At 35.7% G+C, this 27,246-nt stretch overlaps 1 protein-coding gene across 1 annotated transcript; it reads right to left on the reverse strand.

The window, feature by feature from the left end:
* Nucleotides 1–1,861: 1,861 nt before the first annotated feature.
* Sec10 (Exocyst complex component Sec10) lies at nt 1,862–26,597 on the reverse strand. The gene is made up of 14 exons (XM_085948005.1): nt 26,337–26,597; nt 25,906–26,034; nt 24,201–24,308; nt 23,565–23,762; nt 20,810–21,058; nt 20,256–20,473; nt 19,174–19,386; nt 14,530–14,689; nt 13,666–13,809; nt 13,132–13,220; nt 7,593–7,782; nt 7,250–7,406; nt 3,819–3,982; nt 1,862–2,350 (listed from the first exon to the last, which is right to left on the reverse strand). Exons 1-14 carry the CDS (start codon nt 26,367–26,369, stop codon nt 2,252–2,254), a joined length of 2,151 nt encoding a protein of 716 aa, XP_085804131.1. The 5' UTR covers nt 26,370–26,597; the 3' UTR covers nt 1,862–2,251.
* Nucleotides 26,598–27,246: the final 649 nt, after the last annotated feature.

Consider the following 27,246-nt stretch of genomic DNA (forward strand, 5'->3'; position numbering starts at 1 on the left):
AACCAAACGTGATTCGTGAAATGTGGGGAGAGGGGAAAAAGTTATGAATGAATACACCGATTGTCGCACACACACACGCAAAGATAGTAGCCGCCATCTTGAATAATAGCGCTGCAGCGTCGGAATTGTGAACTAACATTTGAAAATTGATTTATTGGTAACGAATAATGATGTTATTTTTATATGAATCTTTAGGATAAAGTAATTATTTGTTTTTATAAATTAAAGTATTGTCAATCGTCAATGATAAAATTACTTATGTTACCACAAGATGTGACTAAATAAATTTCTATGCTTATATAAAAGAATGGTCTCTTCCTTTCCCGCGTAATAAAGGTCATAATTATATTGGATTTGTGAGGACGATTCTAATTATTATTAGTTGGTAGGTACAACATATAAATTATTAGATAATCTAGTTTTTCATTATTAGTCTAAATTATAAAATAGAATGCACAGTTTGGCAATAATTTCCAAATATTTATAATAATTAATGATTGTAAAATTTCAAACTCTTTTTGTTTCGGGAAAGGGATAGGAACTTTCCCCTGGAATAGTAACTACATTTTCAATTATTTATTTCGAATGGTTTAATTGAGATAACATTTTATTCGCAGTTTATATAAAATATTTGATTAACTTCAAAATGTAATAAAATATCGAATATCCTCACATTATAATCTAACCTGTTTTGGTTTCCTTCATTTTTTTTTTCGTCAGATCATCACAAATATTTTTCTGTCCAGAAGTCGAGTGCTTTTTTTATGTTTCATTTCCAAAATATTTATTTATTTTTTGCTATTTTAAATAGGTATATTCATCAAAATTAAAATACCTAATACAAGTTGAAAAAAAACGTATTGGAAAAAGGATTGATTACCTATTCCGCAAAACTAGGATTCATTAAAAAGCTACAATTATTAATGGACTACAAAGCCGCAGGTTGCCTACTACTGACTGTGTGTGGATACTAGTTTTCATAACGTTATTACGTAACAATTATTGTATCTTCAATATACAGGCCGATTGTTGAAACCCTCACTTTTCACCGAAGTGACATTTTGATGGCAATGGACTTATTGCATACTCTTACACGAACTGGCCGAGTACCATAAATCCCAAAAATTATTTTATATCAAAATAATTCAAAACTAATTTTTAAGCCTTTTGTAACTTGACAAAAAATGTTCCAGCCAAATGCTGTAATCCCTAAATGTAAGCCACTGGTGTGTCAATAAAGGAAAATTCTCAATTTGTAGGAAAATAATATTTCAAACAAAAGTGTCAATGTTCACGGTGCTCCGAGCCAAGTAGCTTAACCTTCATTTTGTTTATGAAAAACATTAATAGTTTTTATATCTACTCATCCTATCATTACGAAAATTTTAACAGACTTTTCAAGTCCGTTTTCAATCAAATATCATTGATAATTTTGATTAATATTAAAATAAATCCAGTGCCTATAGTTTTTTTCACTTCCTGAATGATTTCACATTTGATGGTTACGGCAATTGGCTTGGACAGTGACAGTGTAATCAATATTATCTTGACTGCGATTTCATAGGGCTTTATGTAGTGTCATTTACAATAACAGCATCTCCAAAAGCTAATGTCTCCGCATGCCGCTGTTGGGAGTATTATATTATAATATTATATCAGTGGCGAGAGGTGGAGGTAGGCGGTTAAGATCCAACATAAATAGTGTACAATAAACTCTGTGAGTCATACATATTATTTTGTTTTCATTCATTTCATTCTTCGCTACTGGTCAGTACTCACCTGAACATATATGATTTTCAACACATTATCAATATATGCACGGATAAAGGGTTTACAGAATATCTAAATAAAAACTATTGTTATAATATGTTACACTTATTTCTTTATTAAAGCTTTTTTTATATAGGTACATAACATAATTTAGAATATGATAGATATTAAATTTGTAATAATGTATAAATGTCATATAAACCTACAGTCCATTATAGTTCAATGAAGTATGGCGCGTTAGGTGCAATCATGTATTTGTACGTAACATACAAGAATGAGAGTATGCGCCACATCTCACTAAGACGGCTTCATTAAGCAAGACATGTGCAACTTGTACATTAAAATTGCCATGACGGAAGAGCCGACATCCAGCTATAATATTCCCGCAAAAGCCTGGTGTCTGCCGTTTGAAGAAGTCATGAACCGTTCTTTGTTGTATAATCAAGGATGACGATAAACGTGTTGACTAAAATTAGGTTGACTACGTGGTGAGGCCTTTCAATAATACGGCTAACTTTTGAGTCTTGTAATCCGAACGAAGCTGAACAAAGTTGAGAAGAATTGAACGATCCAACTCAGCCTGGAAACAGTAAAAAAATAAATTAGCAAAATTTTTAAATAATAAAATGAATTAATACTGTCGACTGAGGGTATGGAAATTGACATAAAGCTGTAATATACGCCACACGCCCCATGATGGCAAATCGCAAGAAGTCAGAGGTCTTGTGTTTATTGTAAGGACAGTTTATAGATGAGGTTATCATGAAAAGACGTGTGCAAGTGCGTCAGTCTAGCAGGGAAGGGACGCACAGGGAATGGAGGTGTACCCGACTACACAACCCAGCACTTGTGCATAGACGCAACCTTTTCCTCCGATTTATTGATCTTTTTTAGCAACCTGGGTTTCATCTTTCGGCATCTTCAGATTCTACGTATGTATATCGATGACATATATACAACTAAATATAAAATAAAATTATGGCACTAAATATAAGTAAATGAATGATCGTAAAAATGACCTTTGTAAGTAGTCCCATCATATTTCATTTGCTATTTTGTGACATAAAATGGAATAAAAACTACAAAAGATTTTTTTTTTTTTTTTAAATATATTATGACATGCTTGAAAGATATTGTCAAACTACTTAATTAAATGATGATGGGCTGATGTGTCGCTAAGGGAGCAGATAGATTACCAGTTAACCAAGGAAAAGTCAGTTGGATAAAGCCAAGAATAGTGTCCATACGGCTATGTACCAACAATTTTTTCTGAACCTTCTCCAACATATTAAGGCTATAGATAAATCAAACAATTGACTTACTCCCAAGTCAGCTTCGAACTAATGAATTATAAAGAAGTTTTAATAATTAATTGAGTTAGCATTTACTTGGTAGAATTCCATTTTAAAAGAAATGAAAATATAATTTATATTAAATTCTACAGGTTTTTTAAAAAAGGTTTGTCGATAGCTATTTCGGTTGTAACACCATTATCAAGACTATTCAGATATGTTATGACTTTGTATACTTATTATTAATTGTAATATTATCAATACTTTGAAGACCCTCAGTGGGTTTTTAATGGATATCAAAATTTACAAAATTTATCGAAAGTACAATGTTGTATTGTTTGAATGAATAAGAAAATGTATTCTGTCTCTATGTATGCGTATAGTATTTAAGCAAAGGCAAACGGCCTATCTGAATAGTCTTGATAATGGTGTTACAACCGAAATAGCTATCGACAAACCTTTTTTAAAAAACCTGTAGAATTTAATATTAATTACATTTTCATTTCTTTTAAGTATTAATAATGTCATATCTGAAAAAAAAACCCGGGAAGTATGCAAGACAAAGCCTAACATCAGCAGCGGTTTGTTTTAAATGGTAACTACATATATGGATATTATACATTAGTTTATTCTCAAATATAATTCCAAGATCCCCTACAGATGATATCGATTACGAGAGAAGAAATATGGCCTATTGAAAAATAATACTTCTTGAACCGAGATATCACCATATTTGGTGCACAATAAACAACAAACCAAAGTCTCTCCCTCGCAGACTTGCTGTAAGTTTTCAGGCTTGACGAGCAACAAATTACATAAGGCGTGGAGCATGTTGAATAGTTCTCCAATCAGAGGTGGGATGTTTGGTCCGGACATTAGTTTGCGGTATTCGTTCACATCACAGATGGCACACATAGCACCTGTAACAAAATAGAAACCAATCGTTTAATTAATATTATTAGTGTAGCAAGGCCTGAACAAAAACGAACCATAAGTGCGAGTGAGAAAGCATTCGGCACGCTTATATCACCGCAATATGCGTTAAAGTAAAATAGAATTTCTACGGCTGAATTAAATATTTTTTGTACATATCGCTGTTAAATATTGATTCGGATTAGTCATTTAAAAACTGCGAGCATGTGTTGCTGAAATTTATTGTCTTTGTGTTAAATATATAGTGGTAATAATTTTTAGTTAATTTAGTAGAAACTATGGTTAACTATGTTGTGTTTAAATTTGGTAGCTGTACTGAGAAGCAACATGATGGTAAAACTTTTCATAGTTAAGTTAATAATAATGAAACTGAGGTTCTACTGTGCATTATACGCAAGAAACACAGCTTCATTTTGCTGAACAATTACCCACTCTCTTTATATTATTACTCTGAGGTATGTAGTCGTCATTGTCTTGAGACTTTAAAAGTAATACCATTTTTCTCAACTGGAAGAATCTCATTGAAATTCCATTTCAGTGGGAATGCCTTACGTGAAAATAGGTGTTCCATGCTTTGCATTTTTCCACACTTGCAAGTCATCATACAACCCCTATTTCACCATGTTTTCTCGAGTGCACCCTACTTGCTTTTCCCTCCACCACCCGCCACGTCTCCACACCCGTTATGCAGGCGTATACCGTGGCGTAACGAACGATAGGCGCTGTTCAAATTTGTGCCGAAAGTGTCCCAGGAGCAACTTCCCATGACCTTGGTTGGCGTGCACTAGAGTGTGCGTGGTCCCTACTTCCATATAATGTATTACGGTCAATTCTCGATGAGAAAAGACCTTCTCGCTCGCCGTATAATGCTGCAAACTTTTTAAAAGCTGAGAAATTTTCCCTCGTAGATACCAAGTCGCAATGGCCAACCGGTCCAATTGAGGGTTGGACCGACTTGAGAAGCTCTTCCCTTTCAACCGACATATGGGGACACTCCCAGAGGATGTGATCGGCATCCTGCAATTACACCTACTCTGCCCCCATAAGCAAAAAGCACAGCTAATGGTAAAAAATGAAAAATTAAAGTAAGTATGAGGTGACATACTAGATAAAATTCTGAACATAATTGCATAACAAAATAAACTGCAAATCATTTATTTTAATATATAAATCATCATAATGTGTTCATTACTTTTGCAAAAATGTTAGGCTTTTCGAAGCAACAAAACAGTAAATAATGATTCATAAGCAAAAACACAGCACATCTATCGATTTGCTGTGTTTTTTGCTTAAAAACGCTGACTTACTGTTTTTTTGTTAATGATTCTAGAATTTTTACACAAACGTAATACAGCATGTAACTGGTAATAATGAGATAACCTCAAATTAATCATTCACTAACTTCATATCGCCCTACATTTTTAACGATATTTTAAGACTCAAAGGTGATTAAGTTCGAAATTGGACTAAGAATCGGAAAAAAAGATTCTCAACCTTGTTTTGGAGAGTATGCAATTGGATAAACTTGATCAAAATGCTGCAAAATCCAATGAAATTATAATGGCAAGTAAAATGTTAATGACCAGTTAATTACTAGATTTAAATATCATGTTAATTATATCTAATGGTCAACTACTGAAAACGCGCCAGCCCGTTGTTAGCACTAAATGAGTTATTAATTGTAATCTTAATCTATCATAAAACACATGTCTAACTATCTAGTCTTATTAAATTAATGATATTTGTACTTATGTCACTGAACATTTGATATTTAAAAATAATGCAAATGGAAATTCCTCAATATTCCTTTTTTCCAATGCGAGCCGCATGGCTGCTTCTAAGCTAGCTTCTAAACTGGCTTCGATATTTGTTTTTTATGAAGTGCATTACACTGAATAATCTTTCACAGTATACAGTAGTAGGAAAAATTTACAATATTAACTCATTTAGTGCTGACACTGCGACTGGCGCGTTTGGCGCGACTGGCCATTAGACATAATTAACATGATATTTAAATGTGGTAATTAAATTAACAGGCCAGCAGTTTATGGATCATTTTAGAGCGTGGAAAGAAATAATTTAAGACAAATCATGTGTATTCAACCAATTTCATAATTTTATAAATACATTTTTGAAATATTATTCTGTAAAGCGCTGGTATAGACCCTACATGAAGGACATGATGATTGTCAAAGCCGTCAGAGGCAATACATTTAAAATACAAAACTTAGTTTAATATCGCTTCTGCGGAGCACGATATGAAGTTTTTGACTAAAACTTCTCTCCTTAATATACCAAAACCTCAAGTGTGCATTGCACCATGTGGAGTAAGAAAGGAAAAGAAGAAATGCACAATTTAAAAATAAGGAAGAGTAATGCCTACAAATGGGATGACGTTTTGGGAGTCTTCCCACCAAAACTGACGAATTTTTGTATATTTGAAAATATATATTGTCATTCCAATATTATTTAATAAATAAAATACCATTCCATTAAAAAATAAATATTTAATTTTTCAAAAATATCCATTACAATTTAAATTATAAGCAAAAAAACATATTTACTGTTTTTTTCCTTATGAAACTGACATTATTCCATTCAAAATCATAAATAAAAAGACAATAGTGAAGTTTTATAATCAATATTTTTGTAATTTTGCCATTTTTATGTTATCAAAATATAAATTTTTAAATAATCTATTATAAACCGAAACATTTATTAAAATTGATCAACTTTTAATGAAGCAGCAATTAAAAACATGATAACCACTCTTTTCTCAAAATTGACTTTTTCCCGTTAGCTGTGTTTTTGCTTATGGGGGCAGTACTGTGGTTCTCAGTCTTTTGAGGGCTTTCCATGTTCTATGTAAGGAAATGCTACACTAGCTTTACCAATTCTTCGAAACCCTCAGAGACCAGATTCGCTTCTCATATGGACAGTTGATGCTTTTCAGGTGAGACAGTGTGCTTATTTTGCACATATGATACCCATGCATAACGTGTTGCAGATTTTTTTCTTGCGCAGTCTTCTTCAGTAGTTCCAAGTTGCATAGTGCAAGGGCTGAAACCCTAAATGCGTGTGGTTGAGCTCTTCACGTATTGCCGCTTAGCTCACTAACGCTATTTGTCTACATAACACTGGCTAAATGAAGAGTGTCAAGTCCGTCTTGCACAGCGATTTGAAGATTCTGTAGCAAATACACAATAATTATTCTGTTCTGGTCAAACAAAAAATATCATAACATTCTTGAATACCTGCAGAATTGAACTGGAATGTCATCAAATGCTCATATATGACTCTGTGCAGGCGGACACCAAGCTCCTGCATGACTGCTTTTATATTCTCGCCATCCAAGCAATCTCGAAGACGAGTCAGGGTCGTATTCAGATAGTTGACCACCGCTAAGCATGCCTTGAAGTAAAGAAAAACATATTGAAAGAAATTAGTTTTGAATGACTATGCGTTCTACTATTACTATCCCTCACAAATATCAACCAGAGATATGCATGCTTTCTATATGTTTCACTGTTAGCTGAATGTATATCAGCCTACTTCAACTACAATAAATAGTTGTCTGTTGACGCAAATTACACTTACTGAAGATGCAAGAGTATCGACATCTCCCTCCGGTTTGAAGTCAGTCTTCTTCTGTTCAGTTTGAAGGTAAAGTTTCACCCATCCAACGACTGCAATCAGCGATCTCTCCAGGCCAGTGTCCAGTTTCGATTCCAATTGCTCCAACACAACATTTTTCTTTTGCATACAATCGGTTAATTTGGATGTTGAACTGAAAATTGAAATCATAAACTCACAATAAAGTACAGATTACAATGCAATGTTACCAATATTCAACATAATAATTGAAATACAATGACACTCTCGATGAAATTATTGGAACTTGGAATGCAGAACAAAAAGCATTCATTTGATACAATAATTATGAAAGCATCAAATAATGATAACTTGTCAGATCAAAATGTAAAAACATTTTTCTACAGAGCCGTTTTAAGTACTCTGTGTATGTAGACAGTGACAACATCGCGGCATTGCCAATTGCTTCTACACATCCGTACCAATATGGCAGAAGCATATAAGTCGTGTTTTGGCGATTTTGAGATTTGAATGCCAATATGTCAAAAAATGCCTACTTTATGTTATGGCAAAAGCATATATCTCTAAAACCTATAGATTTCTCGTAAAACGACTTGGAAAAACAATACATGTCATAAAATATCAAGCTCTAATAAGCCAAAAGCATATATCTCTGACATATACGCTTTTGCATAATATAAAATTTCAAAATCTAACAAGGCAAAAGCACATATGTCTGACAGTTATGCTTTTGGTATATTATAAAATTACGCATGCGCAGACTTATCTATGGTATTCTGCATTTTTGGCAGCTGTCTTTATTGAATTTATAAAATTAGCAATACAGAGGGACTGGAATATAAAGTATGCAAAAAAATGTTTCAACATGTCTTTGGAATCACTGCAAACAAAGTAAAGATACTGGATTTATTGGTAATGATAATCGTGGAAAACACGATCCCATAAACAAGAATACAAACGAAAGGGAAGACGTTACTGCACACATAAAAAGCTTTCCTAAACATGAAAGTTATTATTCACGTAGTCGCACATCCAAAGAATACCTGTCTGGGCAGCAAAACATATCAAAAATGTTTGAAATGTATTGTGATATGCAAGCGGAAAAAAATATGATTCCTGTCATATAGTATGACGTATGCTTCAATTTTTAAAAACACCGGATATACATTTAAAGTACCTACCTAGCAAAAACACATGAAAAACTTTTGATTCATACAATATTTAATTAAAATGTGCTACAGATTTACAAATAAAACAAAAATTGGAAACCGACAAGTTTGCAAGTGGCAGATGAAGGCTATGAATTAAAAAAAACGATAATACCAAAGCTCACCAATCTGAAGGTAAATTTGCTTTTTTAGCATTCAATCTGCAGCAGTGTTTGCCAACGCCTTCTCTTAACTCAAATATAGTGTACTATAAAAGGCAATTGTATACATATAATTTGACCGTAAAAAATTGCACATCAAACCAAACCTCATGTTATATGTGGCACGAGGGAATAGCTGCAAGGGGAGTCAACGAAATAGCGTTTTGTGTGATAAGTCTTCTGAATACCTTAAGTCCAACTGTTGAAAGTGTTATTGCATCCTCTGATTCTTGTCCGGGACAAAATAAAAATAACATAATAACTGCAGCTCTATCTTACTTTGTAAGTACATCACCAACTATTCAGGTCATGGATCATAAATATTTGCTCCCAGGCCATACGCGACTTGAATGTGACACTGACCATTGACGTATTGAAAAAGCCAAGAAAACTTACAATATAGAAATTAATATTCCCCATGATTGGTATAAGTTTGTTATAACAGTAAGGGGCAAGAACTCTTTTATTGGTAAAGAGATGTCTCAGGTGAGATTTACAATTATTCAAGACTTCTTTCTAATTAACTGGTGAAGGGAAAATTAATACGGTTGGAGAAAATGTCGTTTGGAACAAAATTAGATGGTACAGGTATGAGAAGGAGTTTGGTTTAATAAAATTTAAATATTCATTACATGAAGATGACCCATTTCTTCAACTTGATTTGCGCCGTACGACAAGAGGAAGAAGGAACATTGTTAACATTAAGCAATGCTATAACAGTCCTCTGCCAATAAATCAATTTAAGAAAGATGACCTTCCGGTTTATCATCCATTTTTTATAAATTTAAATACCTGTTAATTTTTTTATATAAATACTATAAGTAATACTCATAAACAACTGTTTACCAATATTATTATTATCACTGTTAGTTTAATTTTAACATGTTTTCATTTAATTTCCATGCTCTAGTTTTAATTTCATAAGTTTTTCTATAATAAAACATCTATTATTGTAAATGATATGTCAAAATGTTGAACATATTTTTATGCCAAAACCGCATATGTCATTAAATGCTCAATAACTCATGTAATAACTTAATTTTCCTTTTTTAATAAACATATTTTGAAAATATATTAGTTTTTACTAACTATTATTAATACTGTTAGTTTCATTTTATCATGTGTTCATTTAATTTCCAAGATCTTGTTTTAATTTCATAAGTTTTCTATAATAAAACATCTATTATTGTAAATGATATGTCAAAATGTTGAACATATTTTTATGCCAAAACCGCATATGTCATTAAATGCTCAATAACTCATGTAATAACTTAATTTTCCTTTTTTAATAAACATATTTTGAAAATATATTAGTTTTTACTAACTATTATTAATACTGTTAGTTTCATTTTATCATGTGTTCATTTAATTTCCAAGATCTTGTTTTAATTTCATAAGTTTTCTATAATAAAACATCTATTATTGTAAATGATATGTCGAAATGTTGAAAATATTTTTATGCCAAAACCTCATATGTCATTAAATGCTCAATAACTCATTGAATTACTTGATTTTCTTTTTTTATCAAATATATTTTTAAAATATACTAGTTTTTTTATATCAATAACATTAAACAATCCAATTTCCATCATATCCTGATTTGTGACACTTCTTTAAACCTTAAAAACCTTCTCCTGTAAAATGCGAAAAAATGACTTATATGCTTCTGCCATATAGGTACGGACATATTCCTTACGTTCCTATACTTAAGTTGTACGTCGAGTTTCATACAAATATTGAAATCAGTCTTTCTTGTAATGTCATTATCAATTTCACTTGTATTTCACATATTTATATTTTCCTGTCACATTGCGTAAGTACATCTTAAATTTGCTACGTTTGCTTCATGTAAGTTAAATACTTGGGTGCCACGGTTACCGACAATCGTAGTGAGTGCACCTGGCATGTCTATGGGGATGGCAAGGTCTACATTCGATCAAAAATGTGTAGCCCACAGATGGTAGCGTGGCAACGGCTGAACAACACGACCGCTCAACCAAAATAAAATGTAAACTAACACTGCAAAAGACACTAAGCGTGGCTTATCGATACTGAATGCAGGTTGCCCATTTCATCGCTGTAGAGATTCTGTTGAACATCAGGCGCCTCTTTCTGAAATATTCACCGATCAAATTTGTCGTTGTCGGTTCTTAAATAGAAATGTAAAATATAAAATATACCGGAGATCTACTTTCCAAGATAATTAAAGGTAATGTTACACCCCCGTATGGTCCCCATTTGGGGACGTCTTTGTGTATCTGGAGAGGCCCGAATCGGTATCGAATCCAACAAATAGTAACGGCTGATTGCGAAAATAATTAAATAATGTTTAATATCAGTCTAATAAATATCTGACCGGCAACATTGTCAAAAAAAAATACGAATGGCAACGCCGCATTTTTGCACGGCTTGCAAGTGTGACCGTTTGTTTTGGCGGCAGAAGCTTCTTTGACAGCACGCAGAAAACACTGTTCGCTCGCGCTACGCATATTTCGTCATCCGAAAAATAAATTATATAAAATGTAGTAATCTAGTATATATTAACACCAAATAAACTCGTCGCTTCCGAAACAATTCCGGTGTGTTATTGTTCACCTCCACATCCCGAACCCAGACGAAAAAAAAACCATAACGAAGCAAAAGTGACAGCGTGGTATTCACATTCAAAATGGAGGGGAGTGATAAGTGGCCCCAGTCAACGTGGGACTACGCTTCTTGATTTTGATCGTCTGGAATCAAGAAGCAGGTGAAATTTCTTTCACCCGGACACACACCCTGAGATCCAAACACCGGAATAGGAAACGGCGAGGAAGAAACATCCGGAGGCTTGCCTCTGGTGGCGCTCAACAAAAGTATAATAATAAGCAGTAGAAAGAGGATGCTGCCAAAGCCAAGCCAGTGAAGAAAAGAGCAGAAACACCCGGATTGCGAAGTCAGGGGTCCCGATGTACTCCCGACCAACTGCATCCGCCAGCGAACTTGGCCCACGGACGAGTGTATCGGGCAAGACCCTGGCTCCAACGAGGGAAAACGGCATCAAATGCCCTGCATTACCAGCCGCTTGAGCCCTCTTCGTCAACAGCAGCGTGTCTGTGAGCCTTCCAATCAGCCCTGGCCCAGAAGCACCATGATGAAGAGAGCTACAAAGTGGCCTTCTTCAGCTGAGCAAAGCAGCCTCCATCCGCGGAAAGCAGCCAAGCAGCATCCTCAGCCATTAGCGTCATAGATTAGTTAGTTTTAAGTGTTTTTTGTTTGGAAGCGATGTATAATATAGTTATTTCAGTGCTCGAAATGGAAAATTTTACAACCCGGAGCGGTTGTATGAGGCAGAATGGCGTTCCGGTCCATTTCGGGCCTTGATATATTTTTAACATTATTTTTATAAACTCTACCGCCATTTTAAGTGTTAAATTAAGTTTTCTGCATATTATATTAATATAATATCAGTGCAGTGCGTGTAATTCGATAGTCACGGCAGGGCAAGCGAGCAAAAAGGGGTCGAGTAGTATGCCGGAATGCATTTTCGTGAGGGATCGACTGATTTTCGGACGGTCGCTGTTGGGAAGGCTGGGTGCGACGTCCTCTCTCAGCATCCACCCGTACGGTAGACACGGGGAACCGCGAACCACTACGCCCACGATGCGGCGTAGTGCTGCATCCGAGTCTCTCCGGTTGCCGACGGTCCGAGGGTGTTGAGAGGGCTGGGCGCGACGCCCTCCTCTCTCAGCAGCTTTACGGTAGGCCCAGGAACCGCGAACCACTATGCTACAGTGCTGACATCCGAGTCTCCCCAGCCGCCGACGTACCGGGAGGGCTTCGATCCTTCAACGTCCCCACATCCCGAACCCAGACGAAAAAAAAACCATAACGAAGCAAAAGTGACAGCGTGGTATTCACATTCAAAATGGAGGGGAGTGATAGTAAACATATCACGATCTCGCTATTAATCTGCAAAGTGTAGTGAGCGGTCCCCAGTCGTGTTCGTTAAGAATGCCACGTAAGCCCCTTGCAATTTCCACATCTTTGCCATACCGTCTTCTATCGGTTTTCTGCTGAGGACCGAGGAAAATGGCACGACCTTGTGCTTGTTCCGTGCCCCAATGTTGGAGTGTGTTAAAGGGGAAGTAAAATATACTATTAGAATAACTAACATACCTGACACAGGGTAGAACGAACTCTTGAAAGTGTTTATTGAACATGTGAACTATGGTGTTGCATTGTTTCACTACATCAAAAAAGTGGATCTGAAAATAGATGCAATAATAATTAATAAATGTATTTAATATTTATTATAGATATGTGTTGTTGGTGAAATTAACATTGTGTCTATGACTTTTCTAGAGTTGGCAACATTCCTTTGCAGGATGTGATACTCATTTGTTTCTTTTTTCAAAGCTTACCTTCTTTTGTTTCTTTTTTGTCACTGACAAATTCAAGTGTCAGAAATGTATTCTCATCTAATGAAAACATATTGATCAGTAAACATAAATACATATTATTATGTCTATCGTCATAATCAATTTAATACTGTCATATAATACATAAGTGATCTTTGGACTAGTTCTAAGCTGGACTCGCCCACGACAGAAAGTGAAAAAAAAAAAAAAAAAATTCTGACATTATCTCTTATACAATCATTGAATTTTGTAGATATACGTGTATTGGATTTTTATTACATATACAATTTACCTTTGGAGGAGTCTTATTTTCAGCAATCGGTACACTCTGTAATCCAAGATCAATGGCATAATCGCAGTGTTCGACCAATAAATGCTGCACCATAGCTTCCGTCAATTGAGTCGCATTTCCTGCCAATTCGTTTGGCTGAGACAGCTGGATGATTGTTTAGAGGAAAAAAAATCAAATAAACATCACTGTAAATCGATCAGCATGATCACAATAGAAATCGGTTCGATATAAGTAAGTAAATAAGATTTCAAGTTACGTGGGGTTGCTGCCAAAAGTTGGTAAGTCGATAATTCAGGTATTTAGAATTGTGTGCCTATATATAAATATGTATGCTAGCAGAAAAAATCAAAGTTATCTGATGTAGCATTATGGCTGATTTTAGAGGGCATGTCAAACCTTTAATTGCAATTACTCCATAAAATGATTTCGATTTGGCAGTAAACCCCATGATACACATTCTAGGTTATTAGAAAATCGATATTTTTAAAATGACAAAAGTAGGTACCTATTAAAATACACTACAACTATGAATTATTCAAAAATCTATACGATCTTCGAAACAACTTATCAAACTACATTTTAATGATAAAAATAACCAAAAAATACACTGCATCAGTAAAAATCGGATTGTCAATGGACGCACGTATTATATTGTCCTTTTTTTAAAATTGTACAGTTATCTTTGAAATAAAGAAATATTTATTTTTGTTTTTGAATATTACTCAAATAGAATAATACGTACAAAATTTATATTGATTAGATTTTAAATTCAAATTCCATCAAGTTCTCTTAGTTGATAATTTCAACTATTGTAGATATTTGAATGAAGCTGAAAGTAATTTATACGGATCAATATTTCATTACCACTTTGCATCGTACAAATGATGTCTTCGCATCCTGCAACATCTGAGTGGCTAATTCTTCCGATAAGAATGTTTCGCCACCGTAATTCTCAATCTGAGCGATGTTGATATTCGCTCTGGTTCCAATGACGGCTTGCAAGTCGCGCCTCAACTCCTGAAATCTGAAATTATCCAAAATCATTCACCAAAAATGGACTGTAGTAATTTAATGCCAGGTAAATAAAGATACACTTTATGGGAGTGAAAAGTTCACATGGCATATGAAAACGCAGAGACTGGTTGGATCGGCCATGTGCGTAAAATTCTGGAGGATATACCTGAGAAAGAGAAGACCTGAACGTCCGAAATTAAAATGGCTGGACTGCGCCACAGGAAATTTAAGAATGCTCAGTCAAAGCCACTGGAGAATGTCAGCGCTGGATAGTCCAGAATGGAGGAAGTTTTTGAAGTAGGCCAAAATCCGCCAAAGGTTGTAGTGCCATAAATGATGATGAAATAAAGGAACAAAGTGTTCAATTCACTACCTAGAACACGACAGCGACAGGTGAGATAATATATTATGTTATATAAAAGAATTTATCAACTGTCTATGTATCATGAAGAAAAAATTGCACTGGCCCACAGTGGCGCACCCAGGATTTAATATTGGGGGGGCCCAAGGAGGAGAATGTAAATTAGTCCCATAGGCTCCTTTTCTTCGTCACAGCCTAATTTCTCGTTTATCGGTCTTTTGTCTATTGCACTCGGTGTACCTACACCATGGTCCCCACATCCTGAAACGGGTTTTCAGGCTAGGATATTTGGCGGGGCCCCTACCTACCGCTAAGATCAAAGGCAGTGTGAAACACTACATTAACGTTTTTCAAATTGTGTTTTAGTTCAAATTAAGGTACTTATACAGTGAATTATTGGCGAATTTTAATACATCTTCTTTAATAATGGAGCTGTCGAGTATGGACACATAATAATCAAAAAATATATTGCACAATTATATAATTGAAAATGTTCATGGTCATGAAGTATAATAGTGCTGCATGCGACTTTTTTTACTATTAAAGCTAATTTATGATGTGTGTTTATCTCACTTATCTGGTCAACCCGACACGCCGGGCCCCCCACAGACCGGGCCCCCAGGCTAGAACCCTGTCAGCCTTCCCCAGCCATGGCCTACACCACTCCAGAATTCGGGTGGACACGGAGAATTTTTTGACAGTTCCATAAGGGATTGGGTTTCTAAAAAAACCTGATATTAGTGTTTTTTTTTTCACACAGAAGATAATATATTCCATTGTAAATACAAACATCAAAATTGTATCACAAAATCAATAACAGTTTGTATAATAGTTCATAGAGCAATAATAGTTCTAGGGATATGTAATATGTATTATTTTTCAGATCCATCGACACCTGCCTGTGTCAATTTTTGTGTTCTAAAATCTTAGAAATTTTTCTAAAAAGGGTGCTGGAGAATTACAAATCATTTTTTTGCCGTGTTATTTGTTTAGGCCCAAGGTATAGTTTATTGGCTTTCAATTTCAATGTTTAAAATCATTCTGATAATTTTCATGTTTGGGGGGTGCCAGGGCCCCTTGGCCCCCCCCTGGGTGCGCCACTGCTGGCCCATTATATCAGTGATACTCAGCCTTTTTTAGTTGGAGGAGCCCTTCAAATATTTTGCAAAATCTCAGGGAACCTTCACATGACTTGATACATAATATGGCTTGACAAGAGGAGAGTTTTGACTCTCACTAGAGAGAATCTTATAACTTGTTTAATGTTTTTGGAGTCGCTCAATTAATTGAAATTATTTTTCTGCAAAAACCCATTTTGACGTTTCAGTATGATATATGCGATTTTTTAAATTATTGTTCATTGAAATATTCTAAATAATGATTCGGTGTAACAAATGCAGTTGTACCAATGATGTTGAACAAACCTTCGAGATAGAGCCTGCCCTAAATGTTCGAAATTGAAGCAAAAAAAGGACCTCTGGTCCACTGATTGAGTTAGCTACAATTTGCATTGCAGGTTCATTTCTAGAGAACTTCACACTACTGCTATGTCATTTTGCCAATTTTCAGGATGTAAGAAAAGATAATCCATCACAATGAGTAAATTAGAAGCCAATAATACTACACTTTGACAAAATTATTTAATTGAAAAACCATATGAAATTTGTGAATAACTGTTTACTGCACTTGAGTTAGTAAGCACAATGAACATAAAAAATGGCAACTGACTATGCAATGTAAATATTAGTAGGGTATACCAACATAACCTCATGCTTCATGTGCTAAATAATTTCAAATGTCATAACCGAAATAACGTATAAATTGTAACGTGTAAACGTACAAATGTCATAACGTCCAATTTTTTTGAGTTACATATACCGACTTTTCAAAAATTTCTTCGGAAGAGACAGTTGCTGCTGTGGTTGAACGAGTAAGCAAACTTTCAAAGGAAACGTTGGATCTTATGAAGCTGCGTAGGAGTACAAAAAGCGAGCAACAAGTAGAAAATGATCTCGAGTACTCCACGCTGTGCAAAACTCTACGTAAAAACATACGAGAAGATCTTCGTAAGTTCAATATGAACCTTGTTGAATCAATTGTTGCGTCAGGAAGGAGCTTACATAAGAACAAGCAGCATCTGTCAATAGGGAGACGGCAGATCACGACACTAAAAGCGCAAGATGGAAGTATCGTGCGTAACTGGGATCATCTACTGGACACTGTTGTAGAGTTTTACAGCGCTCTATACAAAGATGACACTGACATCAATTCAGATCTTCCGGTGAACGGAGAATATGGAGATCCTCTTCCCGAGGTTACTACCACAGAGGTGGAATATGCTATAATGTGCATGAAGAGTGGGAAAGCCCCGGGAGAAGATGGGCTGACTATCGATGTTCTCAAACGGGCCGGGAGGACGGTGAGCGAAGTGCTCGCACGTCTGTTCACGTCTTGTCTGCACGAAGAGAACATCCCAGAGTCATGGAAAAATGCCTCCATTATTATTCTCCATAAGAAAGGAGACACTGAAGATCTGAAAAACTATCGACCAATTAGTCTACTGCCAATTCTGTATAAGGTTTTCACGAAAATACTCTCAAACCGTCTCGAAACAGTTCTAGACGAGAACCAACCAAGAGAGCAAGCCGGATTCAGAAGAGGCTACAGTACTATGGATCATATACAGGTTGTCAGGGAAATCATAGAGCGCTACCAGGAATACAAACTGCCATTATATCTTGGTTTTATAGACTATGAAAAGGCGTTTGATTCCATCAAAAAATTCTCAATTATAGACGCCCTTAGCAACCAAGGAATTTCCAGACGCTACATAAACATATTGAACAGTATATAAAGTGATGCCACAGCATGCGTGAAACTCCACAAACGGTCGTGTAAATTCCCCATTAACAAAGGTGTCCGGCAAGGTGATACCATTTCACCTAAACTATTCACCGCTACTCTTGAGGACTTATTTAGGAGACTTGATTGGGAGGAAAAAGGTGTTCCAATTAATGGAGAGCACCTCAGTCACCTGCGCTTTGCAGATGATATTGTTGTACTCTCACAAGACCCGAAAGACCTCCAAGGTAGAATGCAAGAACTCGCGGATGTCAGTCAAACGGTCGGTCTAAAGATAAATGTCTCAAAGACAAAAGTGATGAGTAACTGTTTTTCGGACCCTGCGATTATCTGTATTTCTGGCACCCAACTCGAGCAAGTCAGCAGCTACGTCTATCTCGGACAGCAGGTGTCCATAGACGGAAGCATGCACGATGAAATTGCTCGAAGAACAAAGCTGGGATGGAGTGCTTTCGGACGTCTGAATAGTGTCTTCAAGAGTGACCTACCATTATGTCTTAAGCGTAGGGTGTTCAACCAATGTGTGCTACCCGTGCTCACATACGGCTGCGAGACGTGGACCCTCAACACGAGAGATGTCCAAAGGCTAAGAGTCACACAGCGAGGCATGGAGAGGTGCATGTTGGGCATCACGCGAAAGGACCGCAAGAGAAACGAATGGGTTAGGAAGCAGACAAGAGTACGCGATGTAATAGACGTTGCCAAACAGCTGAAATGGAGATGGGCGGGGCACATTGCTCGCCGAAAGGACGGCCGCTGGACAAATGCCGTCATCCAATGGTACCCAAGGGGTACGAAACGGCCACAGGGTCGCCCTAAAAGCCGCTGGGTTGATGAACTGGTAAAGTTCGGCGGAAATACGTGGCAGCGAACGACACAGGACCGAGAGAGTTGGAGAAAGCTTGGGGAGGCCTTCATCCAGCAGTGGATTGACCCCGGCTGATGATGATGACATATACCTACACTTACAATATAATCTGAATGTCTTAGTAAAAATTAATAATTTGACAATATTTTGTTTTTGATGCAGGGTGTTTCAGGGCTTGCCTGGGTGCACATTATTAATGATGTGAAATTCTTGCAGCTTTTGACAGATGCGGGTGATAAAATGTTAAAGTTGCTATAAGTGAATCCACAATACAAAACAACATGCAGATAATTTTTAACATTAGTTCTAGTAATCCATTTTTCATCTTCACTTTCATTTATTCCAGCTTCATCTTCCAGAGGTTTGCTTCAAAAACAATGTGATCGGTTTAGTTTATACTGACCCTCCAGTCTGAATCTGCTTCCTGGTGTGTTGCCGTCCAGCGTAATACTTTTGCAACGCCACGGAGAAAGCAGATCGCAGCCGTTGCAACTCTGAGGGGAAGTAAGCTTCCAGAGGACGACCCATGGCTCCGCCCAGTGCACCCACATGATCCATCAGCCCACCGGATGCCACATCGCCCAGGGAAGTCAGCTGTTCACACACTTTCTGTGTGCTTAATACAGAAAACCATGTTACCGTTACAATAGCTTATTTTTGTGATATGACATTATGGATTGATTTTTAAAAACTAACAAACTCTATCTACACATTGCAGTCTTAGTTCAATGAAAACAAATATGTTATCGACTGACAAAGTTTAGTGTGCTGAGATACCCGGGGTTCCAGCGGCTAGCTCAGGTGTCCATCGAACCCCGGATTCACAAAAAAAAAGAGAATATAAACGGTTAGAGTGTAAATAAAACTCGGTCTTTCGTGTTCGTGACGTGGTCTTATATTTTCTTATGATTTTTAGTTTCACAAATTTATATCTGGGTTTTTACGATTATAGTCGCAAGTCCTATCCTATTGGAAAAGGGACGCTTACTAACCTTTTTTTTTTCTTTTTCAAACTTCGCGTACCCACGCCATTCTACAAAAAGGACTCTCGTGATTGGCCAAATTTTATCGCATGATTTTGATTTGACGAATCACGAGGACCACCTCGGCGCAGGCGCGCAGATATTTCGACGTAGCCGGCAAGTGCGGCAAAATTTATTATTTTTGAATCCTTATATTTAGTCTTAAAATTATCTCTTTCATCCATCATCATTTTTACTTTTTAAATTAAATTAAATTTATCTTAATTACACCTCCGCCCAATATGCGATTTTCACACACCGGACGTAGGCCTTTACCTATGAATAAAAAATACTTACGTGGTTGAGCAAGGAATCAGATTAGATGTTTTATGAAGCCGTTTCTAGAGGTCAGGGTTACGTTTCGACTTATAGCTACTAAATGATTATTTTACACCGGGAGAAGCCCGCCTGTAACAGGGGTGTATCAGTGCACTATTACGATGGAAGAAATGTATATACCTACCTCGTGTACATATCATAGAGATTTCTCAAGTATTTGTCTATGTCACTCTTGTCCGCTAGTTTCGTCTGAATGTATTTTTGCAGCTTCAGGTGGAAGATGTTCAAAATGAACTTGCTCATGACTTGGTCGGGGTTCGGAAAAACAGCTTTAATTATCGCATAGTTGCCTTCACACATCGGCAGAATACCAGCAAACACGTCTCGGCCGCTAAAAGAGTTCTGGAAAAAAAACAACAGAATGTACTTGGTACTTAAAACAGTAAACTGGGAAGTTGTATGTTGAAATTTCTCTTGCTTAATTTGCAAATCTATTTTTAAAAAATTGAGAGAGCATTGTAGGGTTTGCAGTGTCAGACAGAATTTTCAATCTTGGCATTAGTATTTTTCGATTCAACCATAATATGTCGAGAGTCAACACTGTAGTGGCTAAACACAGCAGCTGCGGGCACTCGAATAAAGAGTTTGATAATTTATATCTAGTTATAATATATAGATCCAGATCTTTTCCACAGAAAAATTATGAAATTTCACGGTATAAAAAGAATATAGTATCACCATTTGGCTGGTTTCAATATAGGCATCAATGCACTGGGAGTATCCTTTGAAGTGTGTGAGAGTCGTCGCAATCTCCTTCATCCGGACGGTGTTCTCCGCAGTCTGCGCTCTGACAAACTCTTCAATCAGACTCCTCTCGATCTCGTCATACTTTGCTTCAATCTTCTTCTTGGCCGATTCAAACTTTTCAGTGGGAAGCTCCTGAGCGATCATGTATAGCTTCTGTATCATGTCGGCTGCTTCGTCAATCTGTAACATCGCTAAGTTTTATATTGAATTTCATCAAGCGTTATCATTGAAATACTAAAGGCAGCTGTGGAGCTACATGGTGCAAGAGCCCACGACCCATTTTATAGTTCAAATACATTACGACAGACTAAAGGTCGAAATGGACTACTGCATCAGATATTATCTCAAAATGAAAATGGACTGGTTATAGATCTACCATCGTAAGTTGGCAGCCGGTCGAATTTGAAACTAAAATTGTCTATCGAGGATAAATTTGTCACAAATGCCATTTAATTTTACAACATGTTTCTCGAATTATGGATTGCGCTTGCGTTTATTTAGCTCTCATGGCAGTCAAAATATCAAAAACACATTATATTTAGTGTTGATAAATAAAATATACCGACCTATTAAAAAAAGAGATCAACAAGTAAAAAAGGCTTTTTCCTTTTAAATAAGGAATGTACCTAATACATAATTTTATATTTGCTATAGTATTTTATAATCGAATGAGTGTTTGTTGCTAATTTAGGTAGGGACGCTGTTTTTCTTGCTCGCAAGATTTTTATTGTTTGTACATTTGAAAATATAAAGAGCATTTTAGATTATTAATAAACGAATGTGACCTTTTAATATTTGACATTATTCGATAGCTACTTAGCACCAATTATTTGGTAAGTATTTAAAGTAAGCTATATTTTAATATAATCAACAACGAATTATGTCTCCACAGACGAAGCGCACGCCGAAAATAACTTCGCAGTAAGTAGTGTTTACTGATTGGGCGTTATGACAAATTTATTCCAGACTGAGTCAAATGTTTACATTTTGAAACGTCAGCGTGCAGAATTCGGGATATATATTGTGTTATTGAAAATACAGAAGAAATAAGTATAGTGCATAATGGCAAGTAGTTCTAAAACAGTTCGTGGGAATGCCAGAGACATCATTTTAAAAGTATGGCAATTCTGCGATGATGAAAAAGGACAAAAAGAATTGATTATTTATATCGATAATGGAATACAACGGCCAGTCGCCATGACAGTTGAAGATTTATTTTCAGTGTTACCAAGTTGCATTTATATTAAAACGCAAGTAATTTCTTGTTTTTTTTAGTTTTGTTCAAAGTTATGATATAAATAAAAATCTATGTCGGATAGCAATATAAATGAATACTTACTTATTATTTGTGTATGTAAACGGATTTCTAAAGAAATTTAGTATATTAATTAAACTGACATTTACAAGTTTGAATTCCATAATATGACCTCGACTGGTTTTATTTTTACCGTAAATGGTCCTGAGAGTGACACAGAATCGGATGATAGTCTATCTGGAATTGAAGCATTATAGTAGTTATATAATTTCTACATTGTTTGTGTAATTTATAGTTATCGTGTTTCATTTAAAATTCCATTTATGTTGATACTATTTAACTGTCTTTAGAGTTTAATTTATTTTCGTTTTTTTATTATATTTTTTTCCATGACTAAAATATACACAATACTACTTTATATTTTCCAATTTCTGATTTTTCCAACTATGCATTTCTTCCTCGTGGTTATAAAAAAGTAACACGTTTTTATTTTGATTGTGTTAATTTTTTATTTTAATAATATTTGTACAGAAATCTACTACCAATAAAAAATTATAAATTACCATTTTTTTGTTAGTTATGGCAACATTCTCAATGTCATACTAGCGCCCTCGCTGAAATGCCAATTTATGATGGTAGATCTCTAGCAGAAAGACATTAATAGAATTTTGCAATATACACCCGTATAAATCATTTATCAACCACATAATGTATTTGTATGTGGCATAAGCGGACACATGCCAGCAGAATGACAGCAGAGTTTTGTACCCTCAGTTAAAAGCGGCGTGCACCTCTGTCATTCGAAATAAATTTGATAGGCAGTGTTTTCTTTATTATTGTATTTTTTTGGTGTTACTAGGTATAGGCTTCATTCAGCTATACATGTTTTTACCCGTTGAACCTCACAGGCGCGGCGCGTTAAGGGTCGTTAGATGCGGTGTTTATATGTATGCCAGACATAATGTTTTTTTAGTAAGGTCGTAAATGACAACGAGTGAAATGAGTCTTAATTCATACTAAAACCGTCATTCCTTCCATGAGCAGGCATGTGTTTTGCAATTTTTGATGTTTTTCTTTTGTTATAATATTACAGTAATAATTATATTTGATAATACTTTTAATATTAGATTGAAATAATATATCAGGTAGTGGAAAAGTTAGAATATTATTTTAATTTTGCCATCAAAATTTCCTGATTTTTATCAAACAGTGCCGGTATCTTGCGTAAACACTGTGTAAATTTCGTGGTACATAAGTAAAGTTTTACAAATTTTGTTAATTCTTTTAACATCTGCTAACAATCATTTTTATGATGCCTTACCATAAACACTACCCTTAAAACGAGTTACAAGAAACAAGATTACAAGTTACGACACTAATCACACAATTATATGATTACTAGACCAATTTTATGTGTATTTACTTTCTTACTTTAGTAGGATCATTGAAGACTTCGCTGTGCACGGGACCAGGAGAGAGGAAGTCGGCGAGGAGTGTGAGCAGGGCTAGGGCAGCGGCAGCCCGTGCCCTTGGCCGCTGCGCCGCTCCCAATTGTTCACCAATTTGCAGAGCTCTTCCTCCGGCCCAGTTTATGCGCTCGTCTAATTCTGAGAATATACCTACAGAATGCTGCAACCATTTATGGAACTCATAAAACATACTTGTTTAAACATACAATTACAATAATTGGCTCATTCGATATCATGTAATAACAAGGTTATATGAGTTTAACTATAGCAATAGAAAGCGATGCATGCTAAAAATCTGTTGAAATTGCTATCAAGTGGTGTAAGTGATAAGCTGCCTCTATATTAGTCCCAACTGTTAGGTTATAATGTTACATCTTAGTTAGGGTTAAGATAGAATTGATATACAATAAATATACATAATAAAATATACAATAAATGTGAAAGGTAATTTAGGTTCCCCAGAGTTATAAATTGTGTATCGCTATTGCTTACTCTATTTTTCCATTTTCCTGTCTCTTTCGGGGTATATTAAAAATTAAACTGTGGCCTTCAAACAATAATTAATAGATAAATCATCGAATTATGTAATTAATTTTACCTTGTGTTTATCTTGTAATTCAGAAAGTTTTATAGAATGCGTTTCCTCTTCTTCTTTTACCGATTGCTCCAGCCTCAAACATTTGCGCTCCTGCCGTTCTTGAAGAACCTACATATAAAAAAAAACTTTGATAAAAAGGTCTCGGAAGTTTTGAATGAACGCATGGCAATCATCGAAATAAATTCCAGAAGAATGTATACAATTCAATTTACAAATGTGTCTGCAATGCCTACGACCAAGATTACACAGCAGATTGTTGTTTTGTTCTTTACACCCATTTAAATATTGTCTTGGCAAAGAAATACATTTCAAGAACAGGGGATCATTCTTGTAAAAGTGAAAGAATACGTTGACATAATACGCTCCAAACCAATTTGTACTATTTTCTTTCATGGTGTTAACTGTCAATTCACGGTCCAATTTTACTGTACTAATTCCACTTTTATTATATTGCTGGACTGGTTTTCTCCGCTTCAGAGGGACATTTTCAACTTGTATTATACTTCCCAATTTACATTTTCCCTTTATTGTTTGTATATTGGACGGTTTGGTGGCATATTACATTCCGACTTCTAAACTGTGGCTAACATGTCATAATGCTTTAAATATTGGTAGGTACAGTGGACGAATTTAGCTTTGAACATGCGCAGATGCAATTTCTTCTAGTGAGCATGAGATACACAGGGCGAATTTGATTATTGTTACGGTTTCAATTGCTGACTTAACTTACATCAAGCTTGTTGCTCCGACTATAACTTATTTTCTGTCAAAACTTAAGGCTAAAGTGACAACTATGGCACCTTTATAGCAGCTGAATCGAAGAACTGAATAAGTTTAAGATCAAGAAAATCGTGGAATGGCCTATGGGAGGCCTTTATCCGGCATTGCCTCGATCACAGCTGGTGATGATGCATTTATGCTGATGGTGATGATGGATTTAGTAAGTAGTATTACAAAACGCGGTGCTCAAGGCATGAACAAAAACGATGCATAAGTGCGAGTGAGAAAGTATTCGGCACCCTTATAATCTCTGCGACACGCGCTAGAGTAAGATAAAAGGTTTACAGATGTGTGAGATGATTTGCTGTGGTGTCGCCGCCAAATCTTAGTTTGTTGCTTAACTAAGCGTCGATAACCTGCGAGCGCGTGTTGCTAAAATTGATATTTTTTGTGTGAAACATAAAGTCAGTGGTAAATATTTTTAGTTAATTATTATCAATGTATATATGTTAATTATCAATGCATGGCGTGTAGATGTATCTATAGTCTAAGGCGGTGCTTGTGACTGGTCGACCGCCGTCTTCAGCTGTCAGTCGCCATTGTTGAATTCTGCTATCTTTTTGTCATCGAATTATAGTACGCGGTCCAACACATTACAGTATTTCGGCAAAAATTATAGGACGTGTTGAAAATGTAAGTTTTTTGTTTGTCACATAAACATAACGGACAATTCGAGAAATTCTGATGCCCTGCTTTACTTAAAGACCTCTTATGACCGAAAAATGCTAACCGGAGAATTCAATTAATTCCACTTTTCAAAATTTTAGTATTTTTGACGTACTATACTTTTATAATAGTACTAGTAGTAGTGAGAACCAGTCACAAGACCCGACTGATGTAGTAAGTAGTATTACAAAACGCAACCGATAAGGCCAGGGCCACACCTAATTACAGGTTTATACTCAATATCATATTGTATTCTAACCTTTAAATCTTGGATTGCCTGAGTGAATGTTTCATGTATAAGATCGGGATTAAACGGTTTTCCAGGACCACCTTCCTGAAGAGTTCTCCAAGCAAGTCTCTCGACAAATTCCTCAGAATCGAAAGGCTCCTAAAATAACAATTTTCAAAGTTGATCATACTCGTTTGTGCGGTAAATGTGCCGCAGAGGTGGACATGAGATTTTACAACATTCTTTTTAGACCAAACCTAATCTAACCTACCCCAACCTGATATTACCTCATATAATCTTAGTTTGTGATAATGGTGTATCAAAATGTATGAAAATTTCAAATTTTCAATTAACGATTATTGGATCGAAACGAAAAGCTCGTGTCCACCTCTGCGGCACAATTACAGTTTGTGCCTTTCATTTATATAAAACGTAATAAATTGAAATAAAAAATTACAAACCTGCTCTAATTCTTTCAAATATTGGTTCATCATCTTGGAAACCCTGTAGTATACTGGTAATTTAAACGAATCCCTGTATTTTTCAAGACTCTCAAATTGTTTACATGGCCCTCACCTTAAAGGGTAGTAATTACTATAAAAATTTGAGAGCATTCGACTGATAACAACTGAATAAATTACTAAATACTAAAACGTATTAATTAATTATTTTGATAGTGACAGTCTGACTCTGGTCTCTGACTCCTCTGACTCTGACAGATTGGCGATGGCACAGTGTTGCCATTCTTATTTACTAAATGTCACAAAGTACTCTATAAAAATAAAACCGTAGAACGGATCGAGACTAGTCCACTCTCGGTGGATTTGAGGCCCACATTCGATCTATGAGGCCCACTATGGTTTGATTAATAAACTAGGGTCACACAACCTTTGCAGAATAAATCCATTTATTTTTTAGTTTAAATTACGAAAATAAATCACCTGTAATATAGATACCTATAAACATATTATTTTTGTGTATTCACTGGTCTATATATGAAACTTAGGGCCATTGGTGTTTACGATTTTTATAAAAAAAATGCTGTTGTTCGCTCTCTCTTCTCTCTCTCTCTCGCTCTTCATGGAGGTCAACTCCAATTTGATAATGTAGCTAGAGGTCCATTTACCTGGATCACCCAATTGAATGTTAAAACTCCACCTTTTTTTGGGTACGTTCATTTGGCCATCGCTACTGCACGTTTGTGCACGCGTTTTTTTCGTTTGTGCACGCACATTGAGGGTTATTCGAATTTCAATTTGGGTGACCCAGCTAAATGCTGGATACTTGTGTCAGTAAACTTGGATTTTTAAAAAAAAAATTTTTAAACACTTGTGCGTCGGTAGTAAACGAGTGCATGATTCTTTATTGCCT

This window comes from Rhyacophila brunnea, unplaced genomic scaffold (assembly GCF_057557595.1).
Source record: "Rhyacophila brunnea isolate RB1 unplaced genomic scaffold, BYU_Rbru_1.0 scaffold_20, whole genome shotgun sequence".
In the NCBI taxonomy this organism is placed as follows: Eukaryota; Metazoa; Arthropoda; class Insecta; order Trichoptera; family Rhyacophilidae; genus Rhyacophila; species Rhyacophila brunnea.

Bases quoted from the DNA above. Each gene is read 5' to 3' on its own strand.
- Sec10 (XM_085948005.1), bottom strand. From the start codon at position 26,369: ATGATGAACCAATATTTGAAAGAATTAGAGCAG. The intron at 24,309-25,905 runs GTTAGAATACAA...TTTTATATGTAG, and splicing joins AGGCAATCCAAGATTTAAAG to GTTCTTCAAGAACGGCAGGA. The intron at 19,387-20,255 runs GTAGGTATATAC...TTCTGTATTAAG, and splicing joins CTCTATGATATGTACACGAG to CACACAGAAAGTGTGTGAAC.